General features: G+C 38.1%; 2 protein-coding genes across 4 annotated transcripts in view; both read right to left on the bottom strand.

Moving 5' to 3' along the window:
* Window positions 1-214: 214 nt before the first annotated feature.
* On the bottom strand, window positions 215-10,498 carry nfkbiz (nuclear factor of kappa light polypeptide gene enhancer in B-cells inhibitor, zeta). Its single transcript, XM_077513805.1, has 9 exons — window positions 10,478-10,498; window positions 8,692-8,966; window positions 6,985-7,090; window positions 4,692-4,838; window positions 3,590-3,653; window positions 3,309-3,493; window positions 3,022-3,132; window positions 1,499-1,666; window positions 215-1,269 (listed from the first exon to the last, which is right to left on the bottom strand). Exons 1-9 carry the CDS (start codon window positions 10,496-10,498, stop codon window positions 1,231-1,233), a joined length of 1,116 nt encoding a protein of 371 aa, XP_077369931.1. The 3' UTR covers window positions 215-1,230.
* A 1,390-nt stretch (window positions 10,499-11,888) lies between these two features.
* The window catches only part of LOC144014208 (glycerol kinase-like), an 11,938-nt gene continuing 11,324 nt past the window's right edge, over window positions 11,889-12,502 (bottom strand). For all 3 annotated transcript variants that reach the window (XR_013282426.1, XM_077513842.1, XM_077513843.1), the window contains one exon: window positions 11,889-12,502. This exon is cut by the window's right edge and continues 51 nt beyond it. The gene's annotated coding sequence lies outside the window, so the exon portion shown is untranslated.

The following is a 12,502-nucleotide window of genomic DNA, read 5'->3' as shown; positions in this document are numbered from 1 at the left end:
ATTCTAACGCCATATAAGACTTTAAAGACTTTCCTCACAAAATTCAAGTCCTGGCATGAACAAAGACATGGAAGGTGATGTCGAAGTTGACATTAAGTCAACAACAACAACAACTATATGGCTTGATCAGCAAACACAAATATAGATAAGATTGATCAACTTGAAAAGGTTAATGCACATACTACCCGACGCTTCGTTGCCATTTCAAATCAACTTTATTGACAATGTTAAAATTCACAAGGAAATAAGGTGTAAGATGCTGTATTTACGTAAAATACAAAAAAAAAAAAAGTATAGTCAAAGTAGATGGTTTAAATCACAATTCTGAAAAACATTTACTCATTTTATATACATGACCTATAATAGTCTTAAAAAAAAAAACATTTCATCACAATTGCCACATAAAATTGTTTTCTGTGCGATGTTTGCACTTAGTGTTATGTATATTAATGTTAAAATAAGTACCACTGTGTGTCACACACTGACGTGTATATATGTATATTAGGGGTGTCAGAATTACTGCGTCCATTTTTAGTTCATTTCAAGTTCCTTGAACTGTAGCAAGTGCCGCTTACTTGGACAAGCCTGCAGTGGGGGAACTCCAGTCGCAACGCAGCAGACACGTCTGCGTCAAAATTCAGCAGTAATAAATGTCATAATAATGCATCAATTTGTGGAGACTGGGCACAAGTTGGATTTTACAATTTGAAAAATATGCAGAATTTCACACGTTACTTCATGTTGAAGATCAGATAACTTAATTGGAAAAGCAAAAATGCACTGAGCTGTCACCATGTCTTACAAATGCAGTGATGCCATCTAGTGGCAGAAAAAGAACCTCAACGCAAATCAATATCACACTCGTTCTGACGTCAACTCAATTTTATGAATTATGATGAAATTACTGTATCAATAACTAAAAGATGCAACCATATTTCTATTTACCGTTTTTTTCCCCACTTTTAAGAGTATGAAAACACAAGAGCATATAATAAAATTTGTGATTAATCGTGAGTTAACTATGCGATTAATTACGATTAAAGAAATGTAATGGCCTGACACCCATAATGTATAATGTATACATGCAAATATTTATTTATGCATGCTTGCTCATTGAGTATTACATCCAAAAGATTTGTTTCACTGAAACAACCACCATCTGCCTTGTGAGGCAAATATTGACATTCTGGACTGTCTGACTGACAGTGTTCTGTTCTGTTCTGGATTGCGTTACGCATCAACGTGTTGGCCTCTCAGGATCTGACGCACCTGAAGTTCAAGATAAAAAAAAAAAAAAAAGAAAGAAAGAAAGAATGAAATGAAGCAGTAATAAAATCATCGCCTGGTTTGAGGCTTACTACAGTTTGATTCCGAAAAGTGGAGGTGGAAAAATGCTGATTTTCACTTTTTCATGCCGTTGATATCCAATCATGGATTACCTGCTTTTGCTTCAAAACTAACTTGTGAAAGGATGAATTTCAATTTCCAAGCCGCTTACCGTCTCAGCGAGGCTTCCTCCCGGCGCCAGCTGCCAGGGGAGCTCGTTGTCCGAGTTTCTGGCGGTGGGATCGGCTCCCGCCGACATCAGCAACTTCAGCGCCTCCGGCTGCGTGGGATGCGCTTGTAACGAGCTGACGATGTGCAGGGCCGTGTTGCCGCTGAACGTCTGCAACCACCAGCAACTCTCAGACACGCAGTTTGCGGTACGCTATCTTTTCATAGTTCAGTATGATGTGCATTGGACAAGCGAGTGTTCATTTTAAAGTGGGGGATTGGGGTTTTAAACGGGATTTTCAATGTAGGGTTGGGCTTTCAAATCAGGGTTAAGGTTTCAAAGTAGGGTTATGCTTTCAAAGTGGTGTTTCATATTAGGGTTAGGATTTTCAATCCAGCGTTGGGGTTTTGAAGTAGGGTTTCAAAGTGGGCTTTTAAAGTAGGACTATAGTTTTAAACAGGATTTTTAATCTGGGGTTTCAACATATGGTTTCAAAATTGAATTAGGGTGTTTCAAAGTAGGGTTTCGAATTAGGATTAGGGTTTCAAAGTAGGGTTACAAAGTAGGGTTAATGATTCGGTGAATGAATCTTTTGAACGGTTCTTTTAAATGAACTGATTCTAGTATTTCATTCACCTAAAAGAACTGCAATGCCCATCACTATTTCACACTTTGCCATGAGAGACTCTCTCTCTGGCGGCATGGTGGAATAACTGGTTAGCACGTCCGCCTCCCAGTTCTGAGGTCTCCGGTTCGAGTCCAGGCTCGGACCTTACTGGGTGGAGTTTGCATGTTCTCCCCGTGCCCGCGTGGGTCTTCTCCGGGTACTCCGGTCTCCTCCCACATTCCAAAGACATGCATGGCAGGTTAATTGGGCGCTCCGAATTGTCCCTAGGTGTGCTTGTGAGTGTGGTTGGTTGTTCGTCTCTGTGTGCCCTGCGATTGGCTGGCAACCGGTCCAGGGTGTCCCCCGCCTACTGCCCAGAGCCAGCTGAGATAGGCGCCAGCAGCCCCCGCGACCCTTGTGAGGAATAAGCGGTCAAGAAAATGGATGGATGGATGGATGATTCTAGTATTTCATTCACCTAAAAGAACTGCAATGCCCATCACTATTTCACACTTTGCCATGAGAGACTCTCTCTCTGGCGGCATGGTGGAATAACTGGTTAGCACGTCCGCCTCCCAGTTCTGAGGACTCGGGTTCGAGTCCAGGCTCCGGCCTTCCTGGGTGGAGTTTGCATGTTCTCCCCGTGCCTGCGTGGGTCTTCTCCGGGTACTCCGGTCTCCTCCCACATTCCAAAGACATCCATGGCAGGTTAATTGGGCGCCCCGAATTGTCCCTAGGTGTGCTTGTGTGTCTGGATAGTTGTTCGTCTCTGTGTGCCCTGCGATTGGCCGGCAACCAGTTCAGGGTGTCCCCCGCCTACTGCCCAGAGCCAGCTGAAATAGGCTCCAGCATCCCCGCGACCCGTGTGAGGAATACCCGGTCTAGAAAATGAATGGATGGACTCTCTCTCTCACATCACCTTGTGGTTGACGCTGCTGAACGCCGTCGGCTGCTTGAGGAAGACGTTCAACAGTTGACAATTGGCCTCTTCGGCCGCCATGTGCCAACATGTCCGTCCGCTTTTCAAGTCCTGCGAGAAGGAAAAACAGCTGTGTCGCGATTTCAACTGGATTGTGTACTTTATGAGCAGCATATTGTGGAAAGATTTTCTTTTTCTTCATAACTATGAATAAATGACAATTTGCTCTTCTGGACTTTAATGTCAAAATAAGTCAGCCATTAAAATAAGTTGCTGGTAAACGTTACCTTGGTCCCGCAGGAGGCGCCCATGAGCAGCAGAGCCTCCACGCATTGAACATAAACGTGTTTCTTTTGGAGCAGCTCCCTCTGCTGGTACTGCCACTGATCCCCGGTTCGAGTCTGAGTCAGTCTCTGCCACTCATTTTCAACCGCGTTGTGAGACAACACGGCGACATGAAGCGCAGTTAGACCTCCGAGAGGAAAGAAGACACATTTTGAAGCGTACACTTAATTGTCACGTTCTGGCCAAGTGGTGAAAAAATTACAAATAAAAATAATACACCTACCGTCAAAATTGAGCATTTCAGTATCAATCATCTGCAAACATCCTGAGAATGTCTTCCAGATACTCTGCGGAGACGCACAATATCACACCGTAATCATCCATGCTAGCAATTGTCAATGGTGTTTGCTATTATGAGTTAGCATTAAGCTAACAGGGCAAATCTTAACTCTTTGACGACAGCCACACGTTCTCCAAAAAAGACAATTTCATCTTTCAAGGCAAACAGACTATTGTGTGCCATATGACTATATAAACATGGTGAATATCATGTGAAAGATTTGATTCCACTCAGAAAAAAAAATAGGATTCGACCTTATTCCGTTTTTTAGTCATCACCATTTGAAAATAGGTAGTTTGAGTGACACCAAGTAAAAACAAGGAGAAAACAAGCTTTTTGTGAAAAGATACATTTTCGGCAGAACAGTGACTTTGACGCAAATATTTTTTTGTTTAGTGACGCTCTGTGAATTATATAATGGGACAAATGCTGTGATCATTCACGTCATCCTTGAAAACGTTTGATTTCTTCAGATTTATCATGTTTCATTGTAATTTCATACACCGGCAGCCCATTGAAAAGAGATACAATGCTGCCATCTGCTGGCTATAGCTAGTATGTTGTTGTTTTTTTTGTTTTTCCCTGCTCACTCGTGAAACCAGAGCTGCCCAAAAAGTAGTTGACGTCACTTAACGTTAATAGCAGGGAAAGAGTTAAGGTAAAGTTTTTTGATTGGGTCCAAAAAAAAATAAAAAAAATAACTGGGAGTGGCATTAAAAAGCTTGATGCCTCTTTTTTTCAACTATTGTAAAACTATGTCCCAAACTTCTGAGTAATATGATGTGAGATGACGATAAGTTCACTGCCCCCACACGGTGCTCATATCTCAAATATTTTCTCGCAAGTCCAAGCAAGAAAACAGCTGAATGACTGTGTCACTCGTATCTCAAAGCAGCACTGTAATTAAAGTAGGGTGACCACATTTGTATGGTGAAAATGTGTTCTTTTTTTCAGTGTATAAAAAAAAATGTGTTCTTCAAACACGATGCAGATGAAAAGTAACTTTTTCAACTCTTCCAAAGAACCGGGTTGGTGAATTCCGAACCTGCAGACAGAGGTAGAATCCTTTCTCGGCGCACACGTGCAGAGGTGAGCGACCCCACGAATCTCTGGTGTTGACGTTGGCTCCGTGCAGCAGCAGGTCGCCGACAATGAGGTGCTGATCGGCCGCCGCCGCAACCTGAAGCGGCGTCTGGACGCACAAAGTCGGACTCGGCACTCGAGGGAACAAGATGGCGCACGCGACATGCACGAGACTCTGCTCGTACTTTTTCCCCTCAGACCAAGTAGCAAGCAAAAATAAAAAATAAAAAAATCAGCCCCAACAACGGATCGGATCTACCGAGTTTGGTCGCTCGTACCTCAAGGCAATACTGCACTTAGAAATAGACAGTTGGACACTTCACTGTAATTAGTCCTCAACTTGGAAATGGTACATGTTCACATTTGTGTTTCGTTCTCTGCGTTGGATGATACAATCTGAAAAGTCAATGAAGCACCTGGGTTATTATAGTTTTGGATTTTTTTTCATTTTGGCTAGTTTTGATTTCGTTTTGAATTTTGTTTTTATAAATTTAGTTAGTTTTAATTCATAGTTTTCAGGGTGGTTCTGTTAGTTCTTTTTAAATTTAATTAATTTAATAAATGCTTAGTTTTATTTTAGTTTGTTAGTTTCAGTTAAAAAAAAAAGTGTATTACTTGTGTGCTATATTAAAAAAAAATAAAATTAAAAAACAAAACAAAACAAAAAAAACACTGTATATATGACTGCGTAGCTGATAGCCCAAACACGGCAGTGCAAGTCGTCACAGGGCGACCATCTTGTTACTCCCACCTCAGGAGCAGACTACTTGTCAAGTTAAGTCATCTTTATTTATATAGTGCTTTCAGTATAATAAACTATATGTTATACATGCAGATGAGACATATACAGCTTGTAGGCACTTAGTATAAGGCCGGGGCTTGTGGCAGGATGGTCAATATTTTTTAACAAGTAAAAAAAATAAAAAATAAATAAATAAAAATAAATAAATAAAATAAAATAAAACATATGTGCCCACCTTTTTCTTTTATTGCTCAGTTCCTTAGACCACAATATTAGATCTGGCAGAGGCATCATTTGTTGAATTACAGTTATAATTCTTTAATAAAATATATATATATATATATATATATATATATATATATATATATATACATATATATATATATATTAGGGGTGTGAATTGCCTAGTACCTGACGATTCGATTCGTATCACGATTCACAGGTCACGATTCGATTCGATACCGATTAATCCCGATACGAATTTATAAGTCGATTGTTGCGATTTTTTTCATTCAAATTTAGAAAATACTAATCAGTAAGCTTGTAGAGTGTAAGATTTATATGAAAATGTATTATTTATTTATCTGAAATTTCAGTCTTATAGAGGTTGTAATCTGTTTCATGTTTGAACAGCATTAAAATAAAATATTAAGGCTTAATGTTCCGTTCATATAACATCCTTCCATGCTCAAGGTGTGAATCCTAAAAAAAAAAAAAAAAAAAAATCGATTCTGCCAATTATTGAATCGATTCGAGAATCGCGCGATGTAGTATCGCGATATATCGCCGAATCGATTTTTTTTAACACCCCTAATATATATATATATATATATATATATATATATATATATATATATATATATACACAAGTTTCTTGATGTACTAATCATTAACCATCATTAAGCAAGTTGTAAAATGTCTGAAGTCCTCTTGTTTATGTTTAACAAATTAAAAACATAATTCATGCTGTTTCAACTAAGTACTGTCTCAAATGTTCTCCAATTTTGGTACTGTAAACGTATAGGATCGTATGCCGAGAAATGTTTCTTGGGAGGAACAATATGGCGGCCTCGCGACCTCAAAAGTCTTGACCTATCGACTATCCAATCATATACTGTATATAGATCAGTGGTGGCTCTATAATAAATGGACGGTATGTGCTGCTTTTTCTTTTATCGCTCAGTTCCTTAGACCCTATTAGGTTTGGTAGAAGCATCTTTTGTTGAATTACAGTTTAATTCTTTCATTAATTAATTCATTAATTAAAAAATATACAAGTTTTTCAGCATTAAGCATATAATTTATACGTTTAAGTTGTAAAAGGTCTGAAGTTCTCTCGTTTATGTTTCACAAATTTAAAACTAAGTACTGTCTCAAATATTCTCCAATTTCGATACTGTAAATGTATAGGATGGTATGCCGAGAAACATTAATTCATGATTTTGAGCCTTGCAGCTACACGCGTGTTCATTTGTAAAGTGTCTTTTACGGGCATAAGAGGATGTGGTCTTACCTGTCCTTTGTGCTCCTTCACCTCTAAAGCGCCATAGTTTGCCAACTTGGAAGCAAGCATGTAGACCAGAGCTCTTCGGCCTTGGGCCACGGCTATGTGAAGACACCTGCGAGAGAAACAACTCAGAGGACGGGACGTTCGCAAGCCATCAGGAAGTCATTCACATCACAACAAGTGTGTCAAGCCAGATCATCGAGTGAGTGTGCCTCTGGAATTGAGCAGTTTTTACCCCAACATTATTATTTATTCACGTCAAATTGTGTATTTTGTGTTCTGTTTTTCTGTCTTTACGTACACGCTTAAAAATGTTGACTCAAAAGTAACCTCAATAGTGTGAATTTAGCCAACCCAACACGAGGCCCAAAAGGGACTGACCTAAATGCGAGATTATTTACAATTTAGACATTTCGTTTAAAATTTCAACGCATGGGTCAATTGCTGGCTTGATTTTCTTTTGTGGCACCTATTTATCAGATAATACGGAGCCCCTAAAGTGACATGGTAGGGGAATAATATGCGTTCCCTCGCAAAACATCTTTCGCAATCTTGGCGAGAGAACACAATGTTGTTTTACGAGGGAACGCAAAGGTTTTTTTTTTACCTACCATGTCACCTTATGTGCGCCGTAACACTTCCGGGTCATCTTCCATGTGATCAAAAGTGACGAGGATGGAACGTTTGTAAATTTGTCTTTGTTTTGTGTTGTACTTAAGTATATTGATATATGTTCCATTTTTTTAAATTCATCATCCTGATCTGTACTTAGTCTTTAGTTTAATAAAGCAAGCAAAAAAAAAAGGAACGTTTGTAAACAAGAAACAAAGCAGTGGGAAAGCTTTCCCGAGGCGACGAGGATGGAGCATGTATTTTCCCACTGCTTTGTTTACACGTCGCTTTTGGTCACATGGAAGATGACCCGGAAGTGTTTGCAGCGCACCTAAGGTGACATGGTAGGCGAAAACAACTTTGCTTTCCCTCGCAAAACAACTGCGTTCTCGCAGTCTTTGCGAGAGAACGCAGTTTTTTTTTTTCTACCATGTATAGAATTGTTGAACCAGTCGAAGATTGCAAATTGAATTGTTGACCAACTTTAAAAAAAAAAAAAAAAAGTCGCTTCAGTTGGTAACACATGATAATCAACAAATTCATCCAATGTGAATATATTAAATTGAATTCATTATGAGTTAATCAAACTTAATACATTCACTTTGGAGTAACTATCTAATTTATCAATCAAATCAATCAATCTTAAATCCTCTCTCTCTCTCTCTCTCTCTCTCTCTCTCTCTCTCTCTCTCTCTCTCTCTCTCTCTCTACTTAAAAAATGCCATATTGGGGGAAAAAAAAGCACATTGTTTTTGTTACATAAGAGCAGTAAAAATAAATAAATAAATATGTATAGTTCACAATGCTGTGTTCGGAGAAAGTCAAGCAGGCAAAAAAAGGAGATGTAGAAAAACATTTGCTGGTATGACTGATTTATAGGAGCGATAACTGCCACAGTGGGCAAAATATGCCTAATTCAAATTAAACTGCACTAATGTAACCACCAGAGGGTGCTGAAACTTCACAAATGAAACTTGCTTTAAAAAAAAAAAAAAAAAAGAGGATGTGCCGCTTTCAATATCGTGACATGAACACGACGATCTTGTGTCAATTTTCCTTTCACGATATTGCCGTTACGGGTTCCGTATCCGTGTTACTTACGTGTCGCCATCCGCATCTTGCAAGCTGAGCAACTCGGGAGCGACGCCCTCATACCTTTGCGCTTCCTGTTCGATTTGCCACTGAAATAATGTGAGCGTGCGCTCCGGAGTCGGGCGTGGCTCAGGACCCGGGCGTGGCTCAGGACCCGGGCGTGGTTCGGGACCGGGCAGGTAAGCATAAGGAAGCATCTCAGGTGCGCGTTCTGGGATTTTGTCCAGCAAACGTTTCCTCTTCTGGAGGTGAGCCACAGGCATGACATGATTGGCATTTTCTACCTAAAATAACAAAGAAGACATGTTGCCGTAAGTCCCGCAACCTTTATGAAAGTGACACTTAAAACTAAAAGTACTCATTAAATAAAGTGCTTATTATATAACAAACAATTTAGTATCATCACTATACTCATCTAATTTTTCAATATCAAAACACTCAGACCTCCTTGAACTTTCATTGTGGCACTTCCGGTGTATTTTGAATTTGCGTCATGGTCAAATATTTGGTTTTGACCCAAAAATTTAGATTTTAAAAATTATTCAACTGTTTGTCTATAGCAGGGGTGTTCAAACTTTTTCATTTGAGGGCCACATACAGAAAATCAGAAGGACGCAAGGGCCACATAATGTTATGAAGAGAAATTGTGTTTAGTCCTAAAAATTGTACAAATAATTTGTTTTGTGCTTTTGCATATTCAGAAAAATGCTACAGTATATAAACCAATCTATTTGTAATATGGCAGTAGGGTTATTATCGTTTTGGATTTTTTCATTTTAGTTTTTATCTTGTTTTGAGTTCTTTTTTAGTTGGTTTTAATTAGTTTTTATGGTGGTTGTGAGTTTTTTATTAGTTTTAGTTCTTTAATAAATGCTTAGTTTAGTTAGTTTCAGTATTAGTTTTAGTTTTTTGTGTTTTTTAATGTGTATTACTTGTGCGCAATATTTAAAAAACACCACGTCGGTTTATATCAAAATAAATGAACTAAAAAATCACATTTAAAATAATCCCCAAAGGCTCATATATTAAATTAATTACCAAAGACTAAAACGAAGGACATTTTTTCTATAATTATAGTTAGTTTTATTTTAGTTAGTTTTGTCAATATAAAATGTATTTTCAGTTATTTTTCTTTTTTTAAAAAGCATTGTCATTTTTTTTTATTAACAAAATTGTTGTTTTGAATTTTAGTTTTTTCATTCGTTTTAGTTAACTAAAAAAAACTTTAATAGCACCTGTTTTTCAACACCCTCCCTTCTTACTTTGACCATCTCCAAACATTTTTGTTTTTATTTTATTTGAACTGAGTCAAATGCCATTTTTAGCATATGTCGCTGGCCACTAAGAAATGGATGGCGGGCCGCAAATGGCCCCCGGGCCGTAGTTTTGACACCCCTGCTCTATAGACATACACTGTTGTGAATGTGTGTTCATTCATATTCATATATATATATATATATATATATATATATATATATATATATAGTAGCTAAATGTCGCAGTTACCGTATTTTTCAGGGCCTTCAGAGGGAAACTACCGTATAACCACAAACGCAACAAAAATGAGTTGAAACTCACAAATTAGTATTTCATGTGCAAATTACACTGGCCACAAATTAGTAGTTCAAGTGCCTATTATTATGCCTATTTATTTATACATACCTATTTCATTGGCAAAATTATCTTGTGGCTGTAAATTAGCATTTTGTGTGTACATTACATCTATTTGATGGCCACATATATAGTATATGCATATAGTGCTGCCTATGAAACATTTTGTGGCTGCATGAAATACCTGACTGAGCTGGTGACTCATCTGCAGTGATTATTAACCTGTCCCGGATGAATCCTTACAAAACAAAAAAGTAATGCTATCAATATAAACATCAAAAACACGTTTAAGGCTCACTATGGAACATTTATCCTTCTGTGCCTACCTTTGCTGTCAAGCGGTCCCTTTCTTTTGCCTACTCCTGGTGGCAAATGAGGCGAGAAATGAGGAACTAACTGAAGAGTGCGCCACAGCAGACGACTTCCTTGTTTACGATTCATTCTGGGCCTGTTCCAAGTTCAAGGGCCAAGTCACAAGACAGGGTTGGGTGAGGTATTATTGTGCTGGATTTTTCAAAGCGAGGCTCCGGCCTTCCTGGGTGGAGTTTGCATGTTCTCCCCTTGCCTGTGTGGCCATTCTCCGGGTGCTCCGGTTTCCTCCCACATTCCAAAGACATTAATGGCAGGTTAATTGAACATAAAATTGAGTTCAAATTAAAAATATCTACTTTACTGTAACAAACAAGTATATCAATTTGTATTGGTCATTTTTCTGCCACTTGATGGCATAATTGCATTTGTAAGACATTGGTGACAGCTCACTGTGTTCTTTAACATGAATCAACTAGTGCAATTATGTGCATTTTTCAAATTGAAAAACAACTTCACCCCAGTCTCCACAAACATATGCATTATTATGAAATTTATTACTTCTAAATTTTGACGTGGACATGTCTGCTGCAGTGCAACTGGAATTTCCCCCAATACAGAATTTCCAAGTAAGAGGTGGTCATTAATTGCGTGTTTATAAAAAATTAAATAAAATTAATAAAATTGTGGCATTAAAGAAACTAACTCCAAATTAATGCAGTAATTTTGACACCCCCAATACATATATATATATATAATTTTATTTCAAACATGAATAATAACATTTTTATTAATCCAAGTAGCCGGCAATCTGTCTCGGCAGCCCAATGACGCTAAATCATATAACACTTCAAATATCACTTCCCCGAAACCCTCTGCAACTTTCATATTTTGACTTGATGAGAAGTGTATGTCAAGTACAGTAGCTCATACAAATGATCAACAGACTATCATTTGGAGGGGACAGAACACTTTATCCAGTCGTTCAATCATCCATTTGAGCCTGAGCAGGTGTGTATCTCACCTGTTCAATTGCATGGCTTCAAATTTCATCAGTGCACGTTACTGTAGTTACTGTAATGATGTCATGCAAGATTGTCACATTGGGGAATTGCTTTTGTACTTCCAAATAAAAGATGTCGACGTCATTGTCAAGACTGCATTACGTTGTTCCTGATGTCTGTCTGGAGTTTAGAAAAAAACAATCTGTTTTGTGTGAATATTGACTTATTTCATCTGCATGTTGTATTTTTCCAACCTATTGACTTAAAATGAGACAGACACAATTGAAAGGAAAGAAGACAAGTTTATTTATGTTTGAGGATGATAGTGTGGAAAGGTAACAAAAGGTTTGTTATTGCCATGCTACCATTTGAAATTCGACCCATTTTGGGGCCCAGCCTACAATGCTTACCTTTTGGTTTCAGGTACACATAACAATAAATATTGACCTACATTTATTCTATATGTACTGAACACTATGGAGCAACATGACTCAGTCTACAAAATGAATTAATTTCTGCTCATGCCTGCAGATTACAATCACGAAAGTGAACGCGTAAATGGGGATTCCACATAAATATATATTCCTAGATTTTGTGTGTGTTTTTTCCTTCCCCCAAATAGAAAAAATAGAGACTTAGTACCCACAAATTCAAAGACCATATAAAGTGCACTAAAACGTACTTTTGAGACGGGTCTTGGTAACAAGGAAGAAGCATAATGCATTATGTACAAAAACTGGCCTCACAACAAGCTGGCAGTTTGTAAGTTCAGAATTCAGTAAGGAAAACGTGCACTGCATACATACGTTCATGTTCCACAGGAGAAATCAAATAAGGGGAAGGTCCCATTAATTGTCAGTTCAAACAGTATTTCTTCTTTCTGGAGTGACATTTAA

Source organism: Festucalex cinctus, chromosome 2 (assembly GCF_051991245.1).
Source record: "Festucalex cinctus isolate MCC-2025b chromosome 2, RoL_Fcin_1.0, whole genome shotgun sequence".
Lineage (NCBI taxonomy): Eukaryota > Metazoa > Chordata > Actinopteri > Syngnathiformes > Syngnathidae > Festucalex > Festucalex cinctus.
Note: the sequence above shows the minus strand (reverse complement) of the source record. Positions and strands in the feature narration are given on the sequence as shown.